The 23,990-nt window shown below is 38.0% G+C and overlaps 3 protein-coding genes and 1 long non-coding RNA gene across 5 annotated transcripts; 1 reads left to right on the top strand and 3 right to left on the bottom strand.

Annotated features, from left to right (window-relative positions):
- Positions 1-5,189: 5,189 nt before the first annotated feature.
- Positions 5,190-9,959, bottom strand: LOC112187215 (organelle RRM domain-containing protein 1, chloroplastic). Its single transcript, XM_040512197.1, has 9 exons — positions 9,783-9,959; positions 9,607-9,704; positions 9,186-9,402; positions 8,999-9,111; positions 8,848-8,913; positions 6,370-6,456; positions 5,782-5,850; positions 5,573-5,679; positions 5,190-5,427 (listed from the first exon to the last, which is right to left on the bottom strand). The coding sequence occupies exons 1-9, from the start codon at positions 9,815-9,817 to the stop codon at positions 5,335-5,337; spliced, it is 885 nt and encodes a 294-aa protein (XP_040368131.1). The 5' UTR covers positions 9,818-9,959; the 3' UTR covers positions 5,190-5,334.
- LOC121050852 lies at positions 7,024-8,840 on the bottom strand. Its single transcript, XR_005804229.1, has 2 exons — positions 8,202-8,840; positions 7,024-7,466 (listed from the first exon to the last, which is right to left on the bottom strand). It is a non-coding gene; the product is annotated as an uncharacterized LOC121050852 (long non-coding RNA).
- Positions 9,960-12,580: 2,621 nt separating the features above from the next.
- LOC112192120 (DNA-directed RNA polymerases II and IV subunit 5A) lies at positions 12,581-14,916 on the top strand. The gene is made up of 5 exons (XM_024331724.2): positions 12,581-12,725; positions 12,952-13,158; positions 13,246-13,425; positions 14,131-14,244; positions 14,536-14,916. The coding sequence occupies exons 2-5, from the start codon at positions 12,958-12,960 to the stop codon at positions 14,659-14,661; spliced, it is 621 nt and encodes a 206-aa protein (XP_024187492.1). The 5' UTR covers positions 12,581-12,725; positions 12,952-12,957; the 3' UTR covers positions 14,662-14,916.
- Positions 14,917-18,758: 3,842 nt separating this feature from the next.
- Positions 18,759-23,648, bottom strand: LOC112181904 (hippocampus abundant transcript-like protein 1). 2 transcript variants are annotated; one of them, XM_024320307.2, is made up of 14 exons: positions 23,204-23,648; positions 22,425-22,536; positions 22,025-22,137; positions 21,828-21,950; positions 21,566-21,741; positions 21,342-21,417; positions 20,697-20,783; positions 20,117-20,197; positions 19,997-20,029; positions 19,732-19,785; positions 19,461-19,502; positions 19,249-19,327; positions 19,087-19,157; positions 18,759-18,987 (listed from the first exon to the last, which is right to left on the bottom strand). In XM_024320307.2, exons 1-14 carry the CDS (start codon positions 23,393-23,395, stop codon positions 18,901-18,903), a joined length of 1,326 nt encoding a protein of 441 aa, XP_024176075.1. In that variant the 5' UTR covers positions 23,396-23,648; the 3' UTR covers positions 18,759-18,900. The 2 variants fall into 2 exon arrangements, with proteins under 2 accessions (XP_024176075.1, XP_024176083.1); XM_024320315.2 differs by lacking the exon at positions 23,204-23,648 and adding an exon at positions 22,917-23,184.
- Between the last annotated feature and the right edge of the window lie 342 nt (positions 23,649-23,990).

Below are 23,990 nucleotides of genomic sequence, written 5' to 3'. Positions count from 1 at the left end.
TAGAAATTTTTTACGGAAGTATCACGTTGATGCCAATTTAGGTCTTTGGGTATCACATTGATACTTTTGAGAGTTCGGGTATCAAATTGGCCTTGGCAGCATAGTCTGGGGACGGTGACTGAATTTTTCTCTTAATTTAAAGAGGTTATTCTGGTACTCTATTGTATCAATCAATATTGGTTCCCTAAGAAAAGCTCTTGAAAACTTGGATCGATACCTAAACCTAGGGTTTCGTGCCATTTCCATCAAGTGATTGAGGTAGAAGGACAGGGTTCGTCTCCCCTGTGTAAGCGGCGGTGGTTTTTGGCCGACATTGGACTCGATCTTGTACAGATTTCTGGTCGGCACTGTGGAGTTTGGATTGAGGTTGTTGGCGTGAAGCTGCGTCAAATCCTGATCCTTCTGAAAAAGCGTGTGGGATCGTCGGCGTCTTTAGTTTGACAGTGGTGATTTTGGTTTGTCTAAACGGTGACCGTCTTCTCTAGGTGGTCGGAGGCCTTTTTTGTCTTCCTAGTAGGGCTTAAGGCAGGTTTCGTTTCGTGCCTTCGATGGTTGAGGGTCGATGAAGGGCTAACAGAAGACTACTCCCTCAGAGGTTCGGGTCCGACATGACCTTGGTGACAGAGGTAAAGGTCGTTGGGTTTGGGCCTGTGGGCCTTAGTCTTTCTGGGTTGCAACAATGTAGCCTGGTGGATTGGGCCACTGGGCTAGTTCCATCTTTCTTTCTCTCTTTTAGCTGGGTTGGGTTTGGGTTGGACCCTTGGGGAGTGGCCTCAACACCCTCACATTGCCCTAGTTAGAATTTGTTGCTGTGGTGCAAGCGGAGCTGTAACCATCAAGGTTCTAAAAAACGCTAGGCGCTAGTCGGGTGGTGACCCAGGGACTAGCGCCTAGGGGCCTAGGCGGTTTTTTTTTTTTTTTAAATTATTTTAATGACATATAATAATATAAATGACAATATTTAAAGTCTAAAAATTAATTATAAATATAAAAATAGTCAAAATATAGAATAAATTAGGGTTTATGACCGCCTAGGCTCCGCCTAGAACCGCCTAGCACCGCCTAGTCCCCACCTAGCACCACCGCCTAGCCCGCCTAGTCCCCGCCTAGTCCCCGCCTAGCCCGCCTAGTAGCCCAGCGCCTAAGGGAAACGCCTAGGCCAAAATCGGAGCGGTTCCTTGCCGCCTAGCGCCTAGGCGCCGCCTAGGCTGTTTTTTAGAACATTGGTAACCATAAGGGTCTTAGGCGTCAATGCTTGTCAAGATAGTTGCTTTGGTATGTTGTAAGCGGAGATGTACACCATAAGGGTCTTAGGCGTCACTGCTTGTCAAGACAGTTGCTTTGGTCTAGGGTTGTGTAGGAGTGGGATGGGGTTTTTTTCCCTACATTTTCTCTTTTTGGATTTTAGTTTTGCATCTTTTATAGATTGTAATCATTTGAATTGTAACATCCCGAACCTAAATTCACCGGTTTACTAGTCATTGGGACGGTAAACGACCTTTACTTTCACTTTTACTTTCGGTTTAGTACTTTTAGTGGCCCTAAAAGTTGACTTTTTGTTCGGGTCAAAATTTGAGAAAATGTTCTTCAAGGAAGTTGTAGAGGATGTTAAACCGAGCGCGTGCATATGTAGTACGTAAAAATCGGAGCTCGTATGCGAGAGTTATGGCCAAGAATGTGAAGTTACTGTTCATGGTAATTTTTGATTAAAATAGAAATTTACCCAGGGTAGGTTTCCATTTCCGGAAACCCACCCCAGCTCTTTCTCTCTCCTCCCCCCCGAGCTCTCTCTTCTCCGGTTCGGCCATTTTCCTTCTTCCTTCGATTTCCGGCGATTCCGGCCACCAACCGGCGTGCCACCGGTCATCAGAGGAGCGCCTCCTCCCTCCGATCACCCTAGCAACCTTGGTTTTCGACGATTTGACCGGAAAAGCACGGATCGAAGCAAAATCCCTTCCGGCTGCAGTTTGAAGCTTTTGCCGATTTTCGGAAATTCCGGCCACCTCTGGTCCTCATTCCGGCGTCGAAGGTTCGGTTTTCATCACTGATCATTTCCCCTATGGCCTTGTATCGCGATTTGTTGTGTAGATGCCGAATCGACGAATTGAAATTCTAGGGTTCTTGAGGATTTCTGGGTTTTTGTTCATTGATCGATTTCGGCCGTTTTTAATTGTTATTTGGGAATGTTGTAGTTGAGAAGTTGAATCAGTGTGTTGAGAAGGTGCTACTGTCAAATTTTGGTGGCCATCGGAGATGGTGGCGGCGGCGCCGCCACTGTGGGCGGCGGTAGCGGCGGCTAGGGTAGTTTATAAATTTCAATTTTTAGCTAGTTAAATTCTATAATTATCATAGAGCATATATATGAAGTTTGGTGAATTTTGGAGGAGTTTGGAAGTGTTTGTGAATTTTCGAAGTTTGGAGTTTTGTGGTGGAAGTATGGGAAATCCGGCCGTCGGATTTCCCTCGTTTTCATTATGGAATATGTAAATTGAGGAATTGGAATTGTGGAAGAGATTTGGGTTGAGTTTGAGAAGTCTTGGAGATAGGGATTTTCGGATTTCGTTTAAGTTCGTAATTATTTTATCGGATTACCGTTTATGGAAATATAATTGTGTACAGGGCAATGTCGCGAGCTACGGATAGATGAAGGAACTCGTTTGCGTGGTTGCCCAATAGTACTGTGAGTGGACGTTTGTTTTAAATAAGTGATGCATGCATTTATTTATTAAAGCTTGTTCTATTTTATTAACATATTATTTTCCGAGCATATAAAGTTGATTGCAAATGATCTTATGGATTTGCTTTTAAATAATGATTCTCATGAATAATTATAATTTATACCGGTTGTGAGTTTCGGTTATTAAGTTGTTATGCTCGGATTCGAATTTATAATTGATGTTGATTTTCGACGAATTATTTCCGAGGTGATTTCCGGAATTATGCTATTTATATTATATTCCTATTCGTGGATTTGAGATTTTTGGAAAGATTTTCGAAATGGGATTTCGATGGAATTATTTTCGTGTTTATTTATTTGATCATTGGTTTTGGCATTGGGAATGCCTCATTGACAACCTATTTATTTATTTAGCGTGTGGGACACGCTGTTAATTTATACGACTTTACGAGAATTTCCGGGTACGGTTGGGAATCGTACCCGTGTTTTCTTTATTCGTGGGACATGGGGAAGCCTTAAAGATTTATGGGATTTTATTAGTTTTTACCCACCATACCTGGGTCGTTATATATATATATTTATTGCTAGCTAGCCTATTAGAACTCCTCCCTACTTACTATGTGTTTGTGGGCGAGTAAGAGCAGAGCATGGGATGCTCCAGAGTGTGGGACACTCCGACCCGAGCCTGGGAGGCTCCCTTCTTTCGTATGGTGAAACTTCTTCCCCATATTTTATTGTTGCTTGACTAGCGGGGCTAGTCCGATTTTCACTGTATCCAGCGGGGCTGGTCTTATTTTCTTGAGAAATGAGATTTCGGTTTTACGATATAGTTTTCGAATGTGGTGACTAGCGAGGCTAGTCGATTTATCGTTTTGGAATTCTTGGATTTAAAGCTAAATGTATTTTTCTAATTGTTGCATGCATCGGTTATTAAAGAGAATAAATGTGGGAAAGTATGAAATCCTTTTTACTTTAAATTGTTTATTTTTGTCCACTCACGCTAACGTTTTTCGTCTACTTTCCCCTGGGCCTTTCGGTTTCTAATGCCCAGTTTGCAGGCGAATTAGTGGAGGTCGGGCGTACATGACATTTGAGGCATAGTTGTCACTACTTCCGCAGTGTAGGATCGCTTGATCCTTTACTCTTCTTTTATATCCCTGTGTATAGTAGTTTTGCTCTGATTAACCTTTGGGATTAGTATTTTTGAGTTTAGTGTTTTGTGAAAGTGGAGTTGTTGGTAATTGGGAGCAGGGTGGCTCCAGGAGTATAAGGTTGGTTTGCTTGAAGTGTTTTGTGTGTTTTACAGGTTTTTGGGTAGTCCATTTTAGAGGTGACTCTGCCGAATTTTTGGTAGAGTTATCCCTAAGGTGGGCCCCACAGGACCACCTCGGATTTCAGCGTGTAATTCGGGGCGGGTCCTGTCATGAATAATTGAGCATGACAATGTAATATGACGGATTTTCGAATCCCTCAAGCTTGACCTTGTACGGTCATATAATCTTTTGATCATAGCAATTTATTTTCCTTTTCCCTAAAAAAAAAAAAGAAGCAATTAAGAGGTTATACAGTAACCTTATAACTGAAATTTGATTGCTGTTGAACAAAAATTCTCATAATGTTGTGCTAGGATTGGTCTCCTAGCTAGCGCTAGTTAGGTTCAGCCTACCCACCGCCAACGACAAACTCAACTCCAGTATATCAGGAAGTATCGTATCGCCAGTACCAGTGCAAACAACTGCGCCAAGCCCTTTTTGATTTACTGAACTTTATTACAATCCATCAAAATATGGTTCCCATACTTGCGTGAAATGTAGGCAGGCATGGCTTTTGAAGAGGGCAAACAAGAAAACGAGCTATAGGCAAATGAGTCACACTCGAAAAATCAATGTTTGGTTGAATTCGTGTAAACCTGTACAATATGAGCACATTTAAGCTAAAACTGCAAACCTTGCCCCAACACTACGCATGCTAATATGCCCGACACAAATATGCCATTGAGACACCTACTTTTGACGTTAGTAATAGAACGAACCAATATTTGACCAAAGACAACAAAAAACAGAACCAATCAAACATATTGACAGGAAAATATATAAGTTCATAGCTGCAACGACTTCTGGTATCATTTTTTATGCTGGCATCGACACCTAATTTCTACCATTCATCTCTGTAAGAAGATCAATCTGTCAATGTTGTTTATTAGAAAAACATTTTAGGCAGAAACCAGTACCACAAATCAGAAAACACAAGCCTGAGGGGTTGATGAGAAACTTACAACAGGGTTTATGCTCGAATCTTGCATTTAACATGGGCAACACATATACAAAAAAAAAAAAAAGAACTAAATAGAACTAAATTGCATTAAGAAAAAGTACAATATCCTACGGAAACCTCTAACACGAGGACCCCTAAATTTTCATATATTTTAGATTTTCACAATTTCCCTAGGTAGCTGCTCATCAGGAAACACTCATGCAATGTCATGACAAATTTCAGTGTGAGAAGGGTAGCATGAGAAAAATATTGATTTTCAACTACTTTTAAAAAACCTTGCTTCTGTCAAGGGTCACACAGGAACATTCTACAAAAAGTAGATGGCTGGTTACAAACATTATACATTTCTGGGGTCAAATCTTTATATTCTTCTCTCTTAATTTTCATCTGGTTGCTGCTGATCTGCTTTGGCCCCTGCTATATCTTGGAGGGCTAGTCTTGGCAACATCAACAACTATCATCCAGCCATTAATGATCTGTAAGGAACGTTAACGAAAAGTACAATAAGATTTGGTTTCTCGGAATGATGTGTTAAAACATGTAAACAAAGATACAAAAGAATTGCTTGGTGTTCGACTTAATCTGATGAGGTTTATACAAAACAAAAAGGAATGCTCTTGCCTTGCCATTCATCTCATTGAGTGCAGCAGCAGCAGCTTCCTCTGTAGTGTATTCTATGAATGCATAGCCTTTGGACCTTTTAGAAATCTTGTCCATTATTATTTTTACTGTTGACAAAGTCGGTTCATCAGCATGAGCATTACCATTGCCAAGAAATTGAAAATCCCATTTTCTGATAAAAAGAAAGTATATTTATGTATAAGTATTACCTTCAACAAGCTGACCAAAGCCTTCAAATGCTTCTCGGAGGGTTTTCTCAGATGTATAAAATGATAAGCCTGTTAGAAACTAAGATGTTTTAAGCAGTTTCAAACCAATTTTGTAATTAGAGGGAATAAGAAATCAAGATATAATGGAGAACTGGTAATGTTTCCATGAGGGGTAAACAGTTTTTAAACTCAGCAAAGCATTACAGAGGAAGATTTAAATTTTATTATTTATTTTGAAAATATTATGCTGCTGTAACAAAAAAAATTAAAATTAAAATACTGCGAGTATCATATAAATTCTAAAGGACCACATGTTATGAAACGAATATTGGGTGGATCTAAATGAATGGAAGGATTTGGATTCCAGGTTTTAGTTTAACATTCATAATTGGACTCTAGAAATCTTAATTTCTTCTGTTGATAAAACCAGTAAAGTTCTCTATTTGAAAACAACGGATTTGATATTAAGAATATAAGAACAAATTACATTGTTAAAGACATTCAACTAAAACTCAAGTCCAAATACTCTCATTGTAAATCACCCTATGGAGCCTAAATGTTTGACATACGAATTGACATGCAACATACCAGTCACAAAAAGCTTCTTTGTTCTTGTGGGGGTTGTTTGACTTGCCTCCGCAGAGATTGACACATCCTTAGTCTTTATGTCATTAGCTGATAAAATAAATATCTGTTACTCGCATCCATGACAATTAAATACACCTTTATACATGCTTAGCAACTTAGCAGGAATGCCATCAAATAGAACAGGATCTGATTAGCACTGAAAAATAATAATTGGCAATTGGGTTCATGATGAGAATTTCGAGATAAAATAAATATCTGTTACTCGCATCCATGAGAATTAAATACACCTTTATACATGCTTAGCAACTCAGCAGTAATGCCATGATCTGATTAACACTGAAAAATAATAATTGGCAATGGGGTTCATGATGAGAACTTCCAGATAAATAGTTCTAGTAGATTGTAAATGCGTACCAATATATATGTCTACTTTTTTTTGTTTTATGAAACTGAATTCCTCAAAAGACTGTAGATAGGGTGAATACGGAACCCACTAAACTCTAAAAGCCAGCCAAAACAAGAAACCAAGCAACCAACAAGACAGTCTAAGAAACTCGACACTATGATTTGAACAAGTAACAAAAAAAGAACTATCTAACAGTTTACATAGCTCCTCCCCCCTTCCCTTCCTAAAAATCTTCTGTTTTTTTTTTCTTTCCTATTGAAGCATGCACATCTTACCAAAAACCATTCCCGTCTTCCTCCCACAAAAGAACTTGTGCCTTTCACTCAACAGAGCAACACAAGCAGCTGAGGTTTGATTATCCCAGCTCAACATAGTCTCCCAGAAACGTCTTGTCCAAAGGTCTAAAGCAACTGGAGAATGTAAAAACAGGTGGTCTCCACTCACAGCAACCACTTTGCACATCACACCAATGAGGAAAAAGAAAAATCCAAGGTCTTCTCCTCAAAACATATCACAGGAATTAACCTCCCATGAACAATAATCATCCATAGTCATAACCCAGGTGGTACTTTGGCCTTCCAGATTGCAGTAGGGGAAATAAATTGAGCAAGACTGACAAGAAAGTTCCCTGAAGATTCGAGCAAGTGCCTTCATCTATCTGGCCTAGGTGAGACCAGCACCACATATCTATCTGAAAACCACAATATCTAATTCACTACTAATATTTTTGTACAACCACCACTTTCAGATTTTCCTTCATTAACCTTTAATAAATATGTATTTCTTTAGACTTGGTACATATTTCTTACCCATCGTAAACCTGGTAGAAACAATGTCATCATTCAGTGGAAGGGATTAGCAATAAACATTAAATCACAGTTGAGAAAACAGTCAAGCTCCATAAACTATTCCACCAAGTCTCTTCCCACATACACTGATTGAGAGTAGACTAACCACAATGGTGTATTGAATAATTTCTATAGAAAAACCTACTCAGTACCAGAAACATGTGGCTTTGTACTAATATTTTTGTACAACCACCACTTTCATATTTTCCTTCATTAACCTTTAATAAATATGTATTTCCTTAGACTTGGTACATATTTCTTACCCATCGTAAACCTGGTAGAAACAATGTCATCATTCAGTGGAAGGGATTAGCAATAAACATTAAATCACAGTTGAGAAAACAGTCAAGCTCCATACACTATTCCACCAAGTCTCTTCCCACATATACTGATTGAGTGTAGACTAACCACAATGGTGTATTGAATAATTTCTATAGAAAAACCTACTCAGTACCAGAAACATGTGGCTTTGTTGTATGCGTTCTTCTTACTTTCTAAAATCAACAGATCTTTTATATTGCCAGAAAACCACGAATTTCACGAAACAAGAAACCAAGCTCAGTACCGTTTCATTTTACCTCTAAAATGAAGCTGCATCATTATAAGGTGTGTCAGATAACCTAAATATTTTTTGGCTCATTTCGTTCTGCTTTCTCCTTACTCGTTTACGCCCTTTTCTGCCACCATCAAACTTCAGTAAATTTGTATGTTGAAGCAAAAGAACATTAGGTGCTGTCTATTGCAAGATCAGAGTCACAAACTTGAGACCTGCTTCTGAAAAATTGTCTATTGCATCATGAATCTCACAATCTTGCCAACTCCCCTTCACTTTACAGACAGAGAAAAAAGTCATCTGTCACCATTCTGCACTTATCTTCTACTTCCTTGCTCTAGTGTTCAATGATACATTAAAAATTGTCTCCACAAGAATTTATTGTTTTCAATCTATGCACATAATTACTTGGGAGGGTATGGTGTAATTGCTCTCTGGCACTGACAGACATTTGCAAAACCAAGACACAGAGTGCTACTCTAGTATTACTTATATCCCAAAAGCAAGACATTCCATGACATCAAGTTGGTAAATATAGGTGCAAATGGGTTCAAAAGGCATTTAAATTGAGAAGCAAAGTTCTGATCTAGCAATGACAGGATACAAAATCATCTAAAATTACAAACATAACCAGATAGTTTTAATGAATCCAATTTAAGAAAGAGTAAAACCTCCATAGTCTTTATTTTCTGAGTCATAACTCTTGTCTGGCTGAACAGATAAAACACCAGGAACACCTGCAGTATATGGAGCATTTAGTCCCCAATATGCAAAAAAACCCAAATGTGGGCATACAAAATTTCATTTCATTCATATACTAACTTGCAATATTGCTTGCAGATTCTTCATCAAGTTCACAACAGAAGCCAAAGTTAGATTTCCACGAAACATGATATATACACATTTGTGCATCTTTCTCACTACAGACACACACACTACACCAATCAGCAAAAGTAAATAAAAGAAGGAAGCAAACAGCATTGACACCTACTCATAATAAGACACCTACTTTCCCAAGACCTTTGTTAGTATTTGAGCATAATAATCAACCATTTGCGCCTTTGTAACAACGCCAATCCCCGGTTTATCCATTCGAACAAGCCAGTGTTTGGTATTCCCAAGTGGAAATAACAGAGTACTTGCACTTTGAACATTTGAAAAACTGTAATCCTTTTTCACAGAACCAAAATCTGGGTCAGGCTTAACTGATAAAACCCCCGGTAAACCTACAAAAAAGACATGCAAAGAATTAAATCATTCAACATTGACAATAATGAACAACCAAGCCTCATAGAAACTTCATTATCTGTTCAAACAGAAAATCTCAGAAGCACTCATTTTGTGACAGCCACAAAATAGCACTCCCACAAATTTAGTGTCTAGCAAAAAGCAATTGAACTGAAATATCGGTAAAAATGATAGAATTTTACGTGCAAGCTTCTGGGAAGTTTCATCATCAACATCACAGCAAAAGCCAAAATGGGTATCCCAAGAAGCATCATATATACACATCTGAGCATCCTTCTCACTGTAGAAACCAACATCAAAGCATAGTTCAGCTTAAGAACTAAGCAATTCCACAATGGCAAACAAAGCTAAAGCTTACCCACTTTCCCAAAACTCTTTGAAGGGTTTTAACATAGTATTCAATAACTTGTTGTTTGGAAATGACCCCTTGTGGAGGAGTCTCCATGAGCACCATCCAGTGGCGGGAAGTTGAAGCTGAGGGTGCTGTTGATGTTGAAGCTGCACATGCTTTAATAGAAAAACACTTGTTGCAACAACTGAGACAAAAAGTTGATGGGTTTTGATGGGTTTGTGAGATGGGGAATCTGAGGTTGGTACAAGGGGTTTGGGAGTGGGTTTTGTTAGCTCTGAATGAGTAGCTGTTGGATATGGTGAATGTTGCGGAGGGAGAAAGAGACTTCATGGTTGCCTAGTCTGGTGCCTGTCCTCTGCTGTCTATGCATTTAATCAGACTAATCCTTAAAATAGTTCATGGAGGTGTAAAACAACAGTATTGGACTATTGGGTAGGAATAGGATATGCCCCCAATAACTTTCTTATTTTGTTACCGAAACTATGAAAAAATCTTTTTTATTTTTTATTTTATCAAATCAATAGTTCATAAATAAAAACACTCCTTTCAAAAAAAAAAATAAAAACACTTGTGCCACTGGACCAAATGGTAATAGGTAATCATATATAATTAGGGAAAAAATTACAAACAGTACCCAACTTATGGGCCACTCCGAATTTCAATACCCAAGCTTCCGAAACTATCACAATGGTACCTCAAATATCCCACCCGACCCAACATTCGTACCTGCCGTCATGGACGGCGTTAACTATCATGCCACGTGGCATTTTCTTAGGGGTAAAACCGACCCTCTGTCTTTACCTCCAGGGAAAAAAATACAAATAGTACCCAACCTATGACCGACTCTGAATTTCTGTACCCAAATTTTCAAAAACTATCACAATGGTACCCAGGTTATCTAGCCCGACCCAACATATGTACCTGCGTCCCACGCTTGTGCAGCCCACCCAGCGCCCCGCGCCTGCGCAGCCCACCCGTGCCCAAGATGATGGGAGAGTTGGGAGGAAGAAGAAAATGAAGAGAGTTTGAGGAAGAAGAAGAAATCTGGGGGAAAGACGAGAATACCCCTCACAGTTTGACAGTTGACTAACTCCGTAACGGCCAATAGTGTTCTAGGTACTAAAGTTGGGTCGGGGTCCGAACTTCAGGTACCAAAGTGATAGTTTTGGAAACTTGGGTACAGAAATTCGGAGTCGACCATAGTTTGGGTACTGTTTGTATTTTTTACCCTATATAATTAACTATTTGATCAAAATGTACTAATTACATAAAACTTGAGAGTTAATTTTAAGATGACTCGTCTCCTCTCTCTCGTCTTTGCCCTAACCCTCATCTTTTGTTCGGATGGCGGCGGTGGGTATTGGGATGGTGGCGGCGGTGGGCTTTGTGATGGCAGCCGTGGCTGGCTTCAGGCATCGAGGTGGTCGCGGCTAATCCCCTTTTCTCTTCCTTCTTCTCTCCTAACAGTTGTGGAGGCGAGGAACGATCTCCTATGGAATTGGAACTCTCGACCCGTTTACACTGGTAGAGAGACGATTTGGATGTCTTTGCAGCTATGCTTTTGACTGGTTCGGCGAAGGGCTTGGTGGCGTTGAATTAGGCGTGGTGTCCAGGATTACGGGTTGAAGAGGTTCGGAAGATTCTTGGGGTGCAGTAGTGGTGGCTGGCACTGAGGTCGTACCTCTTGTCGCTGACGAGGTGGAGCTAGGTGGCACGACCGCTATTGGTGGCCTTGGCGTTGAGATTCAAGGCGTAGGCTTGGGTTTGAAGCAACGGAGATGGTCTGGAGGCCTTGTGAGCTTCTCTAGGGTTCCGGCAATGTCGGGAAGTACGGCCACTGACGTCAATATGGCTGAAGTGGATTAAGGGCTGGATCCGGATCATGGGCTTGTTGTTGCTTGGGCTCGTAGATTAGTTCAGTACTTCAGTATTGGTCTTTTGGGCCTCGAGTTTTTATTTTTATTTTTTACCTGTTCATTGAGCCTGGAGAAGCCCCCTCTGTGTAGGGTTCTTCTTTGGGAACGTGAATAAAATTAGGGAAGGGTTTTGGCCGCATTCAGAGTCTTCCCTAATAGTGTCAAGGTTACTTGAATAATTGGAGCTTAATCCTATGGTTACGTTATGATTGAGTAGTCTAGGGCTTGCTTTAGATTATTCATTTATAGCTCTCTGTTGTTGTTGCTCGGAGTCCGGGTGAATAATATTTGTAATGTTTCCTACTTTACTATAATGGACTGACACCCCTCGCGTTAAAAAAAAAAAAAAAACTATTTGATCAAATGTCATAATTCTTATAGAGGTGCAACATTTACACTTCTTTATTTCTGTAGTATCTTAAATTTTGTCATTTTTATAAAAAATACTTTGAAAGTGTGAATTTCATTCTAGAAGAGGAAATGAGTGTACGGGATAGTGTTAATTTTACTGTCCTTGTATTTGTAAGTTAGAGGTCTTGTGTTCAACTCAAAAACAAACAAAGTAATTAATTATAGCGACAAAAAAAAAAAAAAAAAAATTCTATAGGTGTACCTAATTTAATGAACCCAATTAAGTAAATAACTAAATACGATACTAGGTTGTACTCTAGAAAATAGGTTAATCTCAAGTAGACCTGGCAACGTGCGAGTACCATACAGATTTTAACAGGTCGGATTCTTAACAGACCGATACGGTAAGAACCTGTTAGCTTAACATGTAAATTAAAATAAAATTACAAAATACTAATTCCCATCTCACTGTTTATCGTGAAATGACTATTTTGCCCTTCCTTTTCCATTCCCTAGGTATAAGAGTCGAGTCTTGTTCTGCGTCCGCCGATCTTCTCTCTTCGATTTCTCTCTCAAATCTCTGTAAAATTTCGTCTTTCTCCGGCTCAGGCCAAATAGTATAAGCAAAATCCCCTAACTCTTTGTGTCTTCGGGAAGCCATCAAAATCAGCAGCAGTAAAAGGTTGGTGAGATTTCGGCTTGATAAAATCAGCCCCGATGGCGATATCATAGTCATTCGTCAATTTTCGATTAGAAGACATAAATACACTGACCATGCTGTTTTTTATTTATGTGTGAAGAAGACATAAATACATTGATTGATTTTGTCTTTGGTTTCGGCAATTTTTGTTCTCTGTAATTCCGAAGAAATCTCTCACTAGGGTTGGGTTTTGTTTGTTAATAATCAGGGAAGGATGGTTTTGACTGAAGAAGAAATCACGAGGCTCTATAGGGTTCGAAAGACATTGATGCAAATGCTGAAAGATCGGGACTATCTGATTGTTGATCATGATCTCAACATGACAATGTCGCAGTTTAAGAACAAATATGGAGAGAACATGAAAAGGGAGGACCTTACTATCAATAGAAGGAAGAGAGGTGACGAGTCTGATCAGGTATTATTTGATGCTGTTTGCTGTTCCCGAACTAGTATTGTTTTCGGGTTCTAACTGATGGTTGTTGTTGTTGTTGTTGTGTACCAGATTTATGTGTTTTTCCCTGACGAACCAAAAGTTGGGGTCAAGACAATGAAGAGTTACATGACACGCATGAGTCAGGAGAATGTGATTAGAGCAATCTTAGTTGCTCAACAAAATCTGACCCCTTTTGCAAAGACCTCCATTAGTGAGATGGGTTCAAAGTACCACTTGGAGATTTTCCAGGTGAAGTTTAATTGTTTAAATTTTTTTTGTTTAGAGTGAAGTTTTGTTCTTGAAATATTGTGATTGTCGTGATAGTCTATTACCTTACATATAGGAAACTTAAGGTACCAGAAACTTAGTATCAGAAATGTGAAAGCTATACGCAGATAGGTCTATGCTGAAGAATTAGAATGGTAATTCCAAACCATTTATGCGTTGGAGACCTCAGTTTATCTCTATTCTAATGCAGCTTTTGATTCACAAGTAATGTGATCGAATACGCTTAATAGTATCGTCATTCTGACACTTAAAAGTGACAATTTGGATGCATAGGGTTATCTGATAATGCTAGTTAATAGAGATGTCCAACTGACAAAAGCATCAAAGTTTAACTAGGCCTGTCTTGGATTCCAAGCGAAGCCAAGGAAGATGTTCTTATTGCTATATAATGCAGCATATCTGTGTGGTGTTTGCACATTGGGAGAACAAAATAACTATCGGTTTAATACGATGGTCTCCTCTAAGAGAAAAAACTAAGGGTATTTTGAGGATTAGATTGCACTGTTTGATTTTGTTTTTTTTGTTGGCGGAACATCTTCAACAAATGCTGGCGCAATCACATTATTTTTGTTATGTATTAATCTTACCTTAATATGTATTGGCTATTCTGTGTGCTGTTCACAAACTTAGAAGATTTTGTTTTCTGAGTTAAATCTATTGGTTCAGGAGGCAGAATTGTTGGTGAATATTAAAGAGCATGTTCTAGTTCCTGAGCATCGGGTTCTTACAAATGAGGAAAAGAAAACTTTGCTGGAGAGGTACACTGTGAAAGAAACACAGGTCAGTCCTGAACAATACTATATTTGAATAATAACAAATGACTGATGTTAGATGCATATACACACTAACAATGTGTTACAAGTCTCTTTGGTAAATTCTTTTTATTGTTTCGGAGTGGGCATATTTTGTTGGTAGTGGTGCTTAATCTATCTTTGCACCCTCCAAACTTTTTACAAGCTGTTGATCTTTTTCTAGATTGGAATGTTTAAAACACATCTTAGTTTATTTTTCTTGTGGTTACCAAACTGATTTGGATACCTAATTCATTTTCATATTTGGTGGATGGTGCAGCTTCCTCGGATTCAGCTGATTGATCCAATTGCAAGATATTACGGGCTTAAGCGTGGACAAGTTGTGAAGATAATCCGGCCAAGTGAGACTGCAGGACGATATGTCACCTACCGTTATGTTATCTAAGTACTTTTATTGTAAGCTGAAACCTGGATTGCATTAGTCTTACTTATAATTGTCGTAATGGAAGGTTAGCTCAGAAGTGAACATTGCAGTTGGGATTTTGGGCATATGTGATGATGTTTTCAACTCATTCTGTGTATTCCTCCGTAGTGCCTGTAATGTGAGCTTGTGTAATGCTGAACTCCAATGATCTATAATGCTGTTGTTCTTGTAGTTGTTAAACCCCTCTTTAGACTGAGATGTCCTGATTTGTTTTAACCATTTTTGTTTTGATGGTGGTGGGAGATGAGCCATACCAATTTTTGAGGCAGTCTATGAAGTTTGTAGATATTTGATGCCCAAACAAAACCGAGAAACAAAATATATAACGTATCAAATCTTTCTAGTTTGCTTCTCTCTCTTTCACTAAGTTGCAAAATGTTCCTTAAAATCTGTTCAAAATGCAGGTCATGAAAGATCTCCCTTTTATACGTACTAGCGATGAAGTATGGACTTATCCATCAGATCTAGTTTATTGTATCTTCTCCAGCCCTTTGGGCTTGCCATGGGATGGCGTAAATTATCCCATATTACCAAACACAGGCAGTAGGTTTGAAGGACCAAAGGCTGGCTATGATATTCCAATCTCTCTTATTACGGACTTCATGTAGTCTCTTTTGGTCCAAGCAGTCGGTAATGTAGAATTTGAACAACCCTGCAATGTAATATAGTTTATGGAAAAGAAAGTAGCCAATAACATCGATGCGTTGCATATTTTAACGCATTGTAGGGGAGGTGTTTACTGTTTAGATTTCTCATCTCTGGTAGGGTCGGTAGACCTGGAAATATATTTGTTGAGCAGGTCAAAATTCACTAAAGTCTTTGTTTCATATGAAAGACTGACTAAATTAATGATGAAGCAGCTTTGATTCTTGATCCTCCTCCTCTGTGTTTCAGAGAGTGGATTTTCTATACGATGAAGCATTTATCACCTTCTCAGTTTAACAAGTTGTTAGTCTTACTTTGGTTCATTTTGAAGGCACGTAATGATCAGCTATGGCAAGGTCAACAATGTCTCCCTCGAGAACTTTTACTCGGTGCACAAGTTTGGTTATATAATCACTTGAGAGCCAAAACTCATGTTCCCAAACTGTGTGGCAACAATCGCATGCGCTCTACTTGGAAGAAGCCTCCACCTGGGTGGTTAAGTGTTTGCTTACATGGAGCTTTTGATCCTAACACAAGGTCAGGTGGTGTAGGGTTAGTTGTTAGAGATTGGCATGGTAATTTTCATTCGGGGACAGCCCGTAGTATTGCTCATGTTTCATCTCCAGCGCACATCGAAGCCATTGCTGGGCTTATAGCTTGTCGCCTTGTCCTTGATCATGGTCTCTCCCCTGTCAAGTTCGCGACAGATTCACTGCAGCTGGTGCAGGCAGTCTCGTCTCATTTGCAACCAAGACCTATTTATGAAGATGTGGCTGACTTGTTTATGCAATTACCAGGTTGTTCCTTCACTCACACCTACCGTGAAGGTAATGAAGCTGCTCATGAGTTAGCTCGTTGGGCATTAGCGACACAACCTGGTGATATTTATTTTTCTTCCACTCCACCTATTCTTGAGGAAGTCATCTCTGCAGATCGATTGTAACTACTTTGGTTTATTTATCGTTTGTCTTAGAAAATAAAAAGAAGTAAGAAAATTATTATCATGTTTTTGGCCATCTTCTACTTTTTTATTTTCTCTTGTTGCTACTTCCTTTCCTTTCCTCTTCCCTTGTTGCTTCATCTGAATCTTACGAAAGTGGTTGACTGGTTCAGTAGAGCCTACACGGATATAGAATCAAAGGGATGATTGGTGAAAAAGGAAATGACTGGTGAAGCAAGTATTTGGTGACATTCCGCCCCAGGCCAACGCTCAGGGAGGCGTTTGGCAAGACAACGACAACGATCACACTGCAGGAAGAGCAATTTACACATCTCACAAGGCGCAGTTATGTGTTCTTTGATATCGTATTGCTTACTCATAATAATAAAGATCCTCAAATTTTAAAAGTGAGGATAGGTGTATCCAATTCGAATGAATCAGTTAAGTAAATAACTAAATACGGTAGTAGGTTGTACTCTAGAAAATAGGTTATGACACTCAAAACAAGTGCTTAACATATAAATTAAAAGAAGGGCTAAATCAATACAGAAGTGCATCCTCATACCATGAACATTCTGTGAGGATAGTTATTCTTATAGGAATTCAGTGTTCGTTGCATGATCTCATCGATTTTATTTTGATTGATTACCATGAATTTAACGTCTTTAAATAATTGTTACACTAGAACTTTCTTCTATGTCTCTCAAAGATTTGTATTGAATTGCATGACATTGAGGAAGTGGTTAAGGCACTTGGTATTTATATATCCAAATTGTCTTTTCTCCCTGTACATTTTCCCCTAAATTTACCATGTTGAGCCTTAGTAAGCCTTTTCCAAACTTCCTTACCAATATCCTTATCTTTTCTAGGAAGTAGTAGAGTGAAATTTCAAATGAATTTTCTTATGTTCACGTTTCTGAAGGAGCAAAGAGAAGTAAGTTGGAGTTGTGAAATAGAAAAAACAAAAAAATTTGGAACACTTGTGAGCCAAAATTATGTTGATTAGTTTGAAGGTTTAACGTAGGACAAGAATGGAGCATGTTTAGCTGGGGAAAAAGAAACTCAATTGCTGTGGATTCCGCGATGTCTGGGTATGCAGAAGTCAGTTGTAATGATATATGTGAGCATCCTCATGGTGCATATTAGGTTTTATTCAGTGGAAAGCCGACTCTCACAGAAGCATCTCTTTATTAGATAAAATATGGGTCATAGTTGACCATGTCACACATTATCTTGTCAAAGAACTAAGGTTGCATTCTATATCACCTATGAAATATGTTTGATTCATACCTTCATGGATCCGTGAAATATTGAGCTTTGAGTCATTGATTCATAGCTCTTAATCTCTGGATATATACTTACGACCTTTTGAAGAACCACCCATTGTGAATCCTCATCTTCCGTAGTTTGAATTTGCAAGGCAGCATACATAATCATGGATCTTCAATGGTGTCACGTGGAAGATGCTTCTTGATCTTTCATCAAAAATTTCAGCAGTCTATTCATTGGAGAAATGAACCAGAAAAATTGAAAGGAAAAGAATATATGGGGATTTGTAAAATTTGAATATGAGAAGTGTTTGTTAATTTGTGAAAAATTAGGCTAATAATGACTCCATTTTATGGATCTTTTGAAAGGATATCATCAAATAAGATAAGACACGTGGTGGATAAAATCTAACCGTAATTTAGATAGCCATTTAGAGTTTGACACGTGGCACCAAAATCACATTCAGATTCAGGATAAGAAATCATATGTATATAACTCAACACGTGGCCAAAATACTTTCTCCATTATTTCATTGTTTGTCATATATGCCGACACAACACGACAAAGAAAATATAATCTGAAATAAATTTTTTATTAACTATTATTAAATGGTAAATATAATTATTAAATATTATAATAAAAATAAAAATAAAAATTGAATTTTTTTACTTCATTTAATTGAATTAACTTATTATTAACATAATATTCATAAACATTATACTCATATTATATTTCCATTCAAGAATAGTGAAAATAATACCCTCATAAAACACTTATTGTTGTAGATGAGAATGGGTGCTATATGAATAGTGTTACAAAGAGGTGCCAAAATGAGTTTTGCACCCCTGAAATTGTTGGAGTTGCACTTAGGTCTTATGAGTCCAATTCCGTCCAATCCCCAGTAATAAACTTACCCGGAGACTTCACAAATTTTCACTCAATCAGAAATTAATTTGCTCAATGATGTTCAATAAAAGAGACTTGCTTTCGCTGCTCTAAGATATTGTAGTCAGTTATAAGTGGCAGAGAATTGCATTCGATTCATATTCATGTCAGGAAAGTCGAGGGTAAGGTTCATATTTCAGCGCGAATGGACAGAGCCACCCAATCTGTTATGTATCAGGGCAGTATTTGGCAAGTTCATATGATGAGGTTCTAAATGTTGGACAATAGCAGGATTGTAATTTGTAAGTGCAGTGGGCTCTGGAACTTGGAAGATTTGAGGTTATGGAGGAAAACTCTTCTCTTGGTGAAGCATTTTATATATATACTAATACAAATCAAATGTTACTCAAGGTATCCAAAATAACTACACACATCATTTACAGGATGAGCGAAAGATCAGATTATATATCAGTCAGAAGCGGTGCTTCAGTGTCGTCTGTAGAGCATGATTCAGGTTTAAGCTTGCAGGCATAACAAAGGGATATCACCTGAGCACATATTAACATGCTTGTTAGTCAAGAAAGGCAGAGATTGGAAGAGGAAAAACAAAAAAGAATCGTGAAGAGATAATATAAGTGCTTAATTACCATGCATATGGATGCACATATTATGCTAAAACCTTTGCAATCGAAAGGGGCACTGCTAGATAGAAACCATGCTATTTTATACAAGAAACAATTCATCCCATCAGTACTACAGTTAAAAAAGTCATCATCTACATATCAGTACTACAATTAACAACCACTAACATGTCAATGGACTCATGGCAACTGGAGATAGCAGGCTTGATATGGACTGCACACCAGCAATAAATCCTTGCACCTTTCCCTTCAATTAATAGAGAATATAGAAGGTGACGAAGTAATTGTGTTAAGAATGAAAGACCAAGTATGATATATAAGATTGCTTAAAAAATGAAAAACCAAAATCATTAGTCCACCAGATAGTTCAGTTTGCTAACCTGATCAGATAAGCTTGATGCTTTTGAAATAATTGCAAAAGTCTGCAATATCAGGAATTCAATCAATGAAAAAGTGGAAATACGGTAACTACACTTTAGTACGATAAGTTTGATAGCAATTAATTGAACTTCCATCAAGAGAACTATGAAATTCAATATATCCAGAAGGATTACTAAAGGGTTGACTCGTCTTTCTCTAGCCATGATTAATAATCTCTTGTGGAATATAATAGATTTCCTTTATGGTTACTATTGAGGATAATGTACTTACGGAAGGTTTCACAAGGATGTAGATGACTCCAAATGAAGCACTTAAGTATGGTACCTGCATTATTCAAGAATAATGTATTCCCATTACAATGGATAACTTGAGGAGTCGAGGGATTGAGAATAGTAATTTTGCTTTTGCCAACTGAAATAAGAACATATATCAATTTCTTTCCGTTTTTGTTACTTCAACAAAAACAAAAACTGAAAAGATTGGAGGTAAATCTTTGGCATTTATCCCTAGAAATTAGTTTTCAGCTTATGCATACCCAAGAAGCCCAAGCCAAGCCATAGAGCACTGCCTGTACATTAAAAAGCAACATTAGATTTTTCTCTTTTTGTTGCCTCTCTTTTCCTTCTATAGGGCACAACTGAAGAAAATGACTTACATAAGCTATTGACGCACACAAGGATATGCATAGTATCACTTTCTCTCCAACTAATGGATTGATTAATGGAAGCACCAACATCTAGAAGAAAGCCATAGAAACAAACAGTTTATGCAGAAGAATAACAAAGGATTCCTTAATCCTCCAAACAGAAAAAAAGTTAAACGCTTGCACATACTGCAATGCAAGTATGATAGCCATTCCTAAAAGAGTGGAGAAGATAATAAAAACTGACATTACAGCCCAGTACTACTTCTGTTTCTAAGCATGGTTGTCTGGTTCGGAAAAGAAGTTTAATGAGGAAGGTGGAATACTGAAAATGCTTTTAATTACAGATTCACAGATGGCAGATAAGAGCAGAGCACTCATAAGAAATTTCAGGAATATATTAATCATAGGAGTCAAAGAAGAAGCTGAATATGTGTACATAATCAAGTAAGAGTCAATATGACATATCTTGCCCTTACTTATAGTATAAACTAAGAAGAGTAAGAATTGTACTCTGCATTTCAGCAATGTCAAAATACTACTTTGGGAGTAAATGAGAGGAATTTGGGAAACACTTTCGAAAAGAATATACCTGAGAGACAATTGAGCCTATTCCCACCATCATCAGGATCTCTGAGAATTGATTTTTGTCAAAACCAAAAGCTGCCTTCATATAGTACTGTGCAACAATGCAAGTAATTATACTGTTATACATTTGTCTTCAAGTCTTTGGATGAAACAGAAAGCAAGATATATGATAAAGTGTTCGGGGCTTCACACCAAAACCAATTGGCAATAGTTGGAAAGGCCAAAGTCTCTTGTGAACACATTTGCAAGGTCACAATTTTTCAATGTGGGTTACTTCAGATTCTCACAATACATTTCACTGTCACAATACATTTCACCGAACATTTTAACTAATCACACAAAGGGCATTGGTATTGTAACATGCATAAATAGATTAAAGTCAATGCACTTTATGCATTGATATTGTAACATGCTAGGATAATTCCACCCCATCATCAGAACTTTAATACCGCTCTTCTACAGAATCAGTATAGCCTAAAAATCTCAAATTGATTAAAGTCGAAGGTATATCGTAGGTGGCCTATAGATCTCAATGTATAATACATAAGCCCCTCCACAAGTATTGTTTCATTCAAGAGAAGCAAATTTGAATAGCATCCTCTCTCCAAAAAAAAAATGGTGGTTAACAAAAGTTGTCAGGAAAGAATACCAATAATACAGTGCTGATGCCAGACATTCCCATCTCATAGAAGAAGGAAACCAAAGAAATGCTCCTCAATGTTGAACTATAAAGTACAATAGCAGCTGTTTAGCAAACTATATAACTTTTTGATGCATAAATTTGCATGAAAGAATTAATCAGATTCTCTATCTCATTTAAATAAGTAGAGTCTTCTATGAAGACATAAAAAGACAGTCACTAGAAGCCAGTACCTGCTCATAACTATTGTTGCAGCATCTCTCATTGAAACATAACGTTTATGAATAATCGCAACTCTCTTGGTCAGGCAAGACAAGTCTTGGTCCATTTGAGGGGCCAATTTTTTAGCTGTCTCAACCAAAAATATTTGCATATAAATTGGACAAAAGATCAGGAGTGCTATTGAAACCTGAAAACAACAAACCTCATTAATAAGATGAAATGAAATGTTGATGGACTTGAACTTTAAAGTTTCTAGTTATTTCACGAACTTACATAGAAAATGTACTTCTCGGGAAGAAAACGGGCCAGAACATTTCCCAACACATGCGATGCAGAGAAGAGACCTGTGATCCAACTAAATGCTGCAGCCCTATTATTTTCGCTGACAACATCTGCCTAAAAGAGGATAAAAGTGTCAGCACCACACATTTCCAGTTCATGGCTTTCAATCAGTGGAAAATAAAACGTACCACATAAGCAACAGCGATGCAGAATATACTCCCCTGACTCAGAATATATGAAATTGTACGAAGCACATAATAAGCATACACAAATCCCTTGGACTGATTCCAGGCAAGTAATGCTGCAACCAGACCGCACTAAGTTATGACAGTCAAAAATGCACAGAATCACTATGTGATTAATAAATAACATGGGAAATAAAAAAATCGATTTAATTTACAAGCATATATGACCTCATTTCTTAATGTCCTGCTAGTTATAAGCAATTACAGTGAGGTGTTTATAAGTACTTGTCTTAAGTTTTTCTTTTAAGGCTACCCAGAAGTGCTAGATAATATACTACTCAAATATTCTGTTTCATTTCGAAGGAATAAATGTTCGAAATATATATATCTGCATGAAACCTACCAAAAGGGAATATGGTTGTTGACACAGTAAGAAGGAGCACTGGTTTACGGCCATTCTCATCTGCGAGTTGACCAAGAATTGGTAACACCACCATCTTGAAAAGTCCAACAATCTACAGACACAGATTCATCCAAATACCTATTTTTAGATTGTTAAAAGATTGTTAAATCACAGAAAGTATATAATCATATCTCAGTTTATCATCATTGACATCATAATCCCCAGTTTATGTGTCAATTAGAATCATTAAAAGGAACACCATTCCGACACAATAATGTTTTAAATCATCCCACTACCTACACCCTTCACACATTCTTCCTTGAACAGAAATATTTATTGAATTAGTCCCATTCTTGAGTATCTAGGAATTTTAACGATCCAAAAAAGGCTCGAATCCAAGTTAATAAATAACACACACAAGCAAATATAAAGGCAATGCCAAGTGGAGCTATCAATCAGAAAGCTCCATTTAAAAGGTGTACAACACTCAACTTTCAGGTAAACATTAAGTGCACATAGGATCAAACGGAGTTGTCCGGCATCAACCTTCCATGTTCAACCAACACCAAGCAGAGTGAACATGAAAAGATAGCATAGTCTAATTTTTGTGGTTTAAATACAAATCAAGCTTATATCATCTAAAAACGTAATGTTGCTGGTAACAATAAAATTAAAAAGAAAAGGTAGTTATATAAAAGAGCAGATGGACTGAAACATATGGTGACAAGTGAGCGAGAGAGAGAGAGAGAGAGAGAGAGAGAGAGCATGGTACGTGTTACCGTTTGTTGAATACCAGTGATATAGATAGGTTGAGAACAGGTGGAGTGGGCGGGGCAAAGAGCAGTAGTAGTAACATCAACAAGGACAGAAACGGTCATTTCTTCAGCGACCCAATGGAGACACAGAGGCAAGAGCAAGTGAAACAATGGCCTCATCTCTTTGAAACCACCATAACTAGTCTTCCAAGCCATGTATCTGATGATATCTACGTACTTGGTAATTAAGACAACAACCACGTTGTCCTTATCCCAATCAATGAATAACTCGGCTGAATTCCTTCTAGAACCAGATACTTATAGCGGGAGAAATGACTTGGGTTAACAACAGCAAGAAGGAAAGGTGGTTGGTTGACTGATTGGTGACGATGATGATATATGCTCAAAGCGGGAATGGAGTTAGTTGCGGGCATGGCATGAGACTTCACATGTTAGCGTGTGGGATGGACTTGCTTGCTCGTGTTTTGTGGATTCTGCGGCGCTGCCCTGTCAATAAAGTTGTGCTGACTGGGTTGCGATGGGGCCGCCAGAAGATTAACCTCCCCATTCTTTCATCGGAAAAAATAATAATAATAATAATTATTATTATTATTTCCGTACGGTGATTTGGATTTCAAATACCCAAATAAAAAGTAGCCCGTTTGACACATATTTTATCATCAAAATTCAGATTTGATGAAATCAACTTACTGATTTCTTGTGTTTAATTACGCAGATTCTAAATAACTAGGGCACCATAGTTTTCTTGTGTTTAATTATGCGGATTCTAAATAACTAGGGCACCCTAGTT

The sequence above is a fragment of the Rosa chinensis genome, chromosome 1 (genome assembly GCF_002994745.2).
Source record: "Rosa chinensis cultivar Old Blush chromosome 1, RchiOBHm-V2, whole genome shotgun sequence".
NCBI classification, from domain to species: domain Eukaryota; kingdom Viridiplantae; phylum Streptophyta; class Magnoliopsida; order Rosales; family Rosaceae; genus Rosa; species Rosa chinensis.
Note: the sequence above shows the minus strand (reverse complement) of the source record. Positions and strands in the feature narration are given on the sequence as shown.

What these genes read in the sequence shown, in the direction of transcription:
- LOC112192120 (XM_024331724.2), top strand. Translation starts at nt 12,958, where the DNA reads ATGGTTTTGACTGAAGAAGAAATCACGAGGCTCTATAGGGTTCGAAAG. An exon ending in GAGGTGACGAGTCTGATCAG is followed by an intron (nt 13,159 to 13,245) that starts GTATTATTTGAT and finishes GTTGTGTACCAG; the next exon opens with ATTTATGTGTTTTTCCCTGA. An exon ending in ACCACTTGGAGATTTTCCAG is followed by an intron (nt 13,426 to 14,130) that starts GTGAAGTTTAAT and finishes CTATTGGTTCAG; the next exon opens with GAGGCAGAATTGTTGGTGAA.
- LOC112187215 (XM_040512197.1), bottom strand. Translation starts at nt 9,817, where the DNA reads ATGTTAAAACCCTTCAAAGAGTTTTGGGAAAGTGG. An exon ending in AAAGAGTTTTGGGAAAGTGG is followed by an intron (nt 9,705 to 9,782) that starts GTAAGCTTTAGC and finishes TGGTTTCTACAG; the next exon opens with TGAGAAGGATGCTCAGATGT. An exon ending in ATCTGCAAGCAATATTGCAA is followed by an intron (nt 8,914 to 8,998) that starts GTTAGTATATGA and finishes CATATACTGCAG; the next exon opens with GTGTTCCTGGTGTTTTATCT.
- LOC112181904 (XM_024320307.2), bottom strand. Translation starts at nt 23,395, where the DNA reads ATGGCTTGGAAGACTAGTTATGGTGGTTTCAAAGAGATGAGGCCATTG. An exon ending in GCATCGCTGTTGCTTATGTG is followed by an intron (nt 21,951 to 22,024) that starts GTACGTTTTATT and finishes ATCCTCTTTTAG; the next exon opens with GCAGATGTTGTCAGCGAAAA. An exon ending in ACATCCTTGTGAAACCTTCC is followed by an intron (nt 19,503 to 19,731) that starts GTAAGTACATTA and finishes CTGATATTGCAG; the next exon opens with ACTTTTGCAATTATTTCAAA.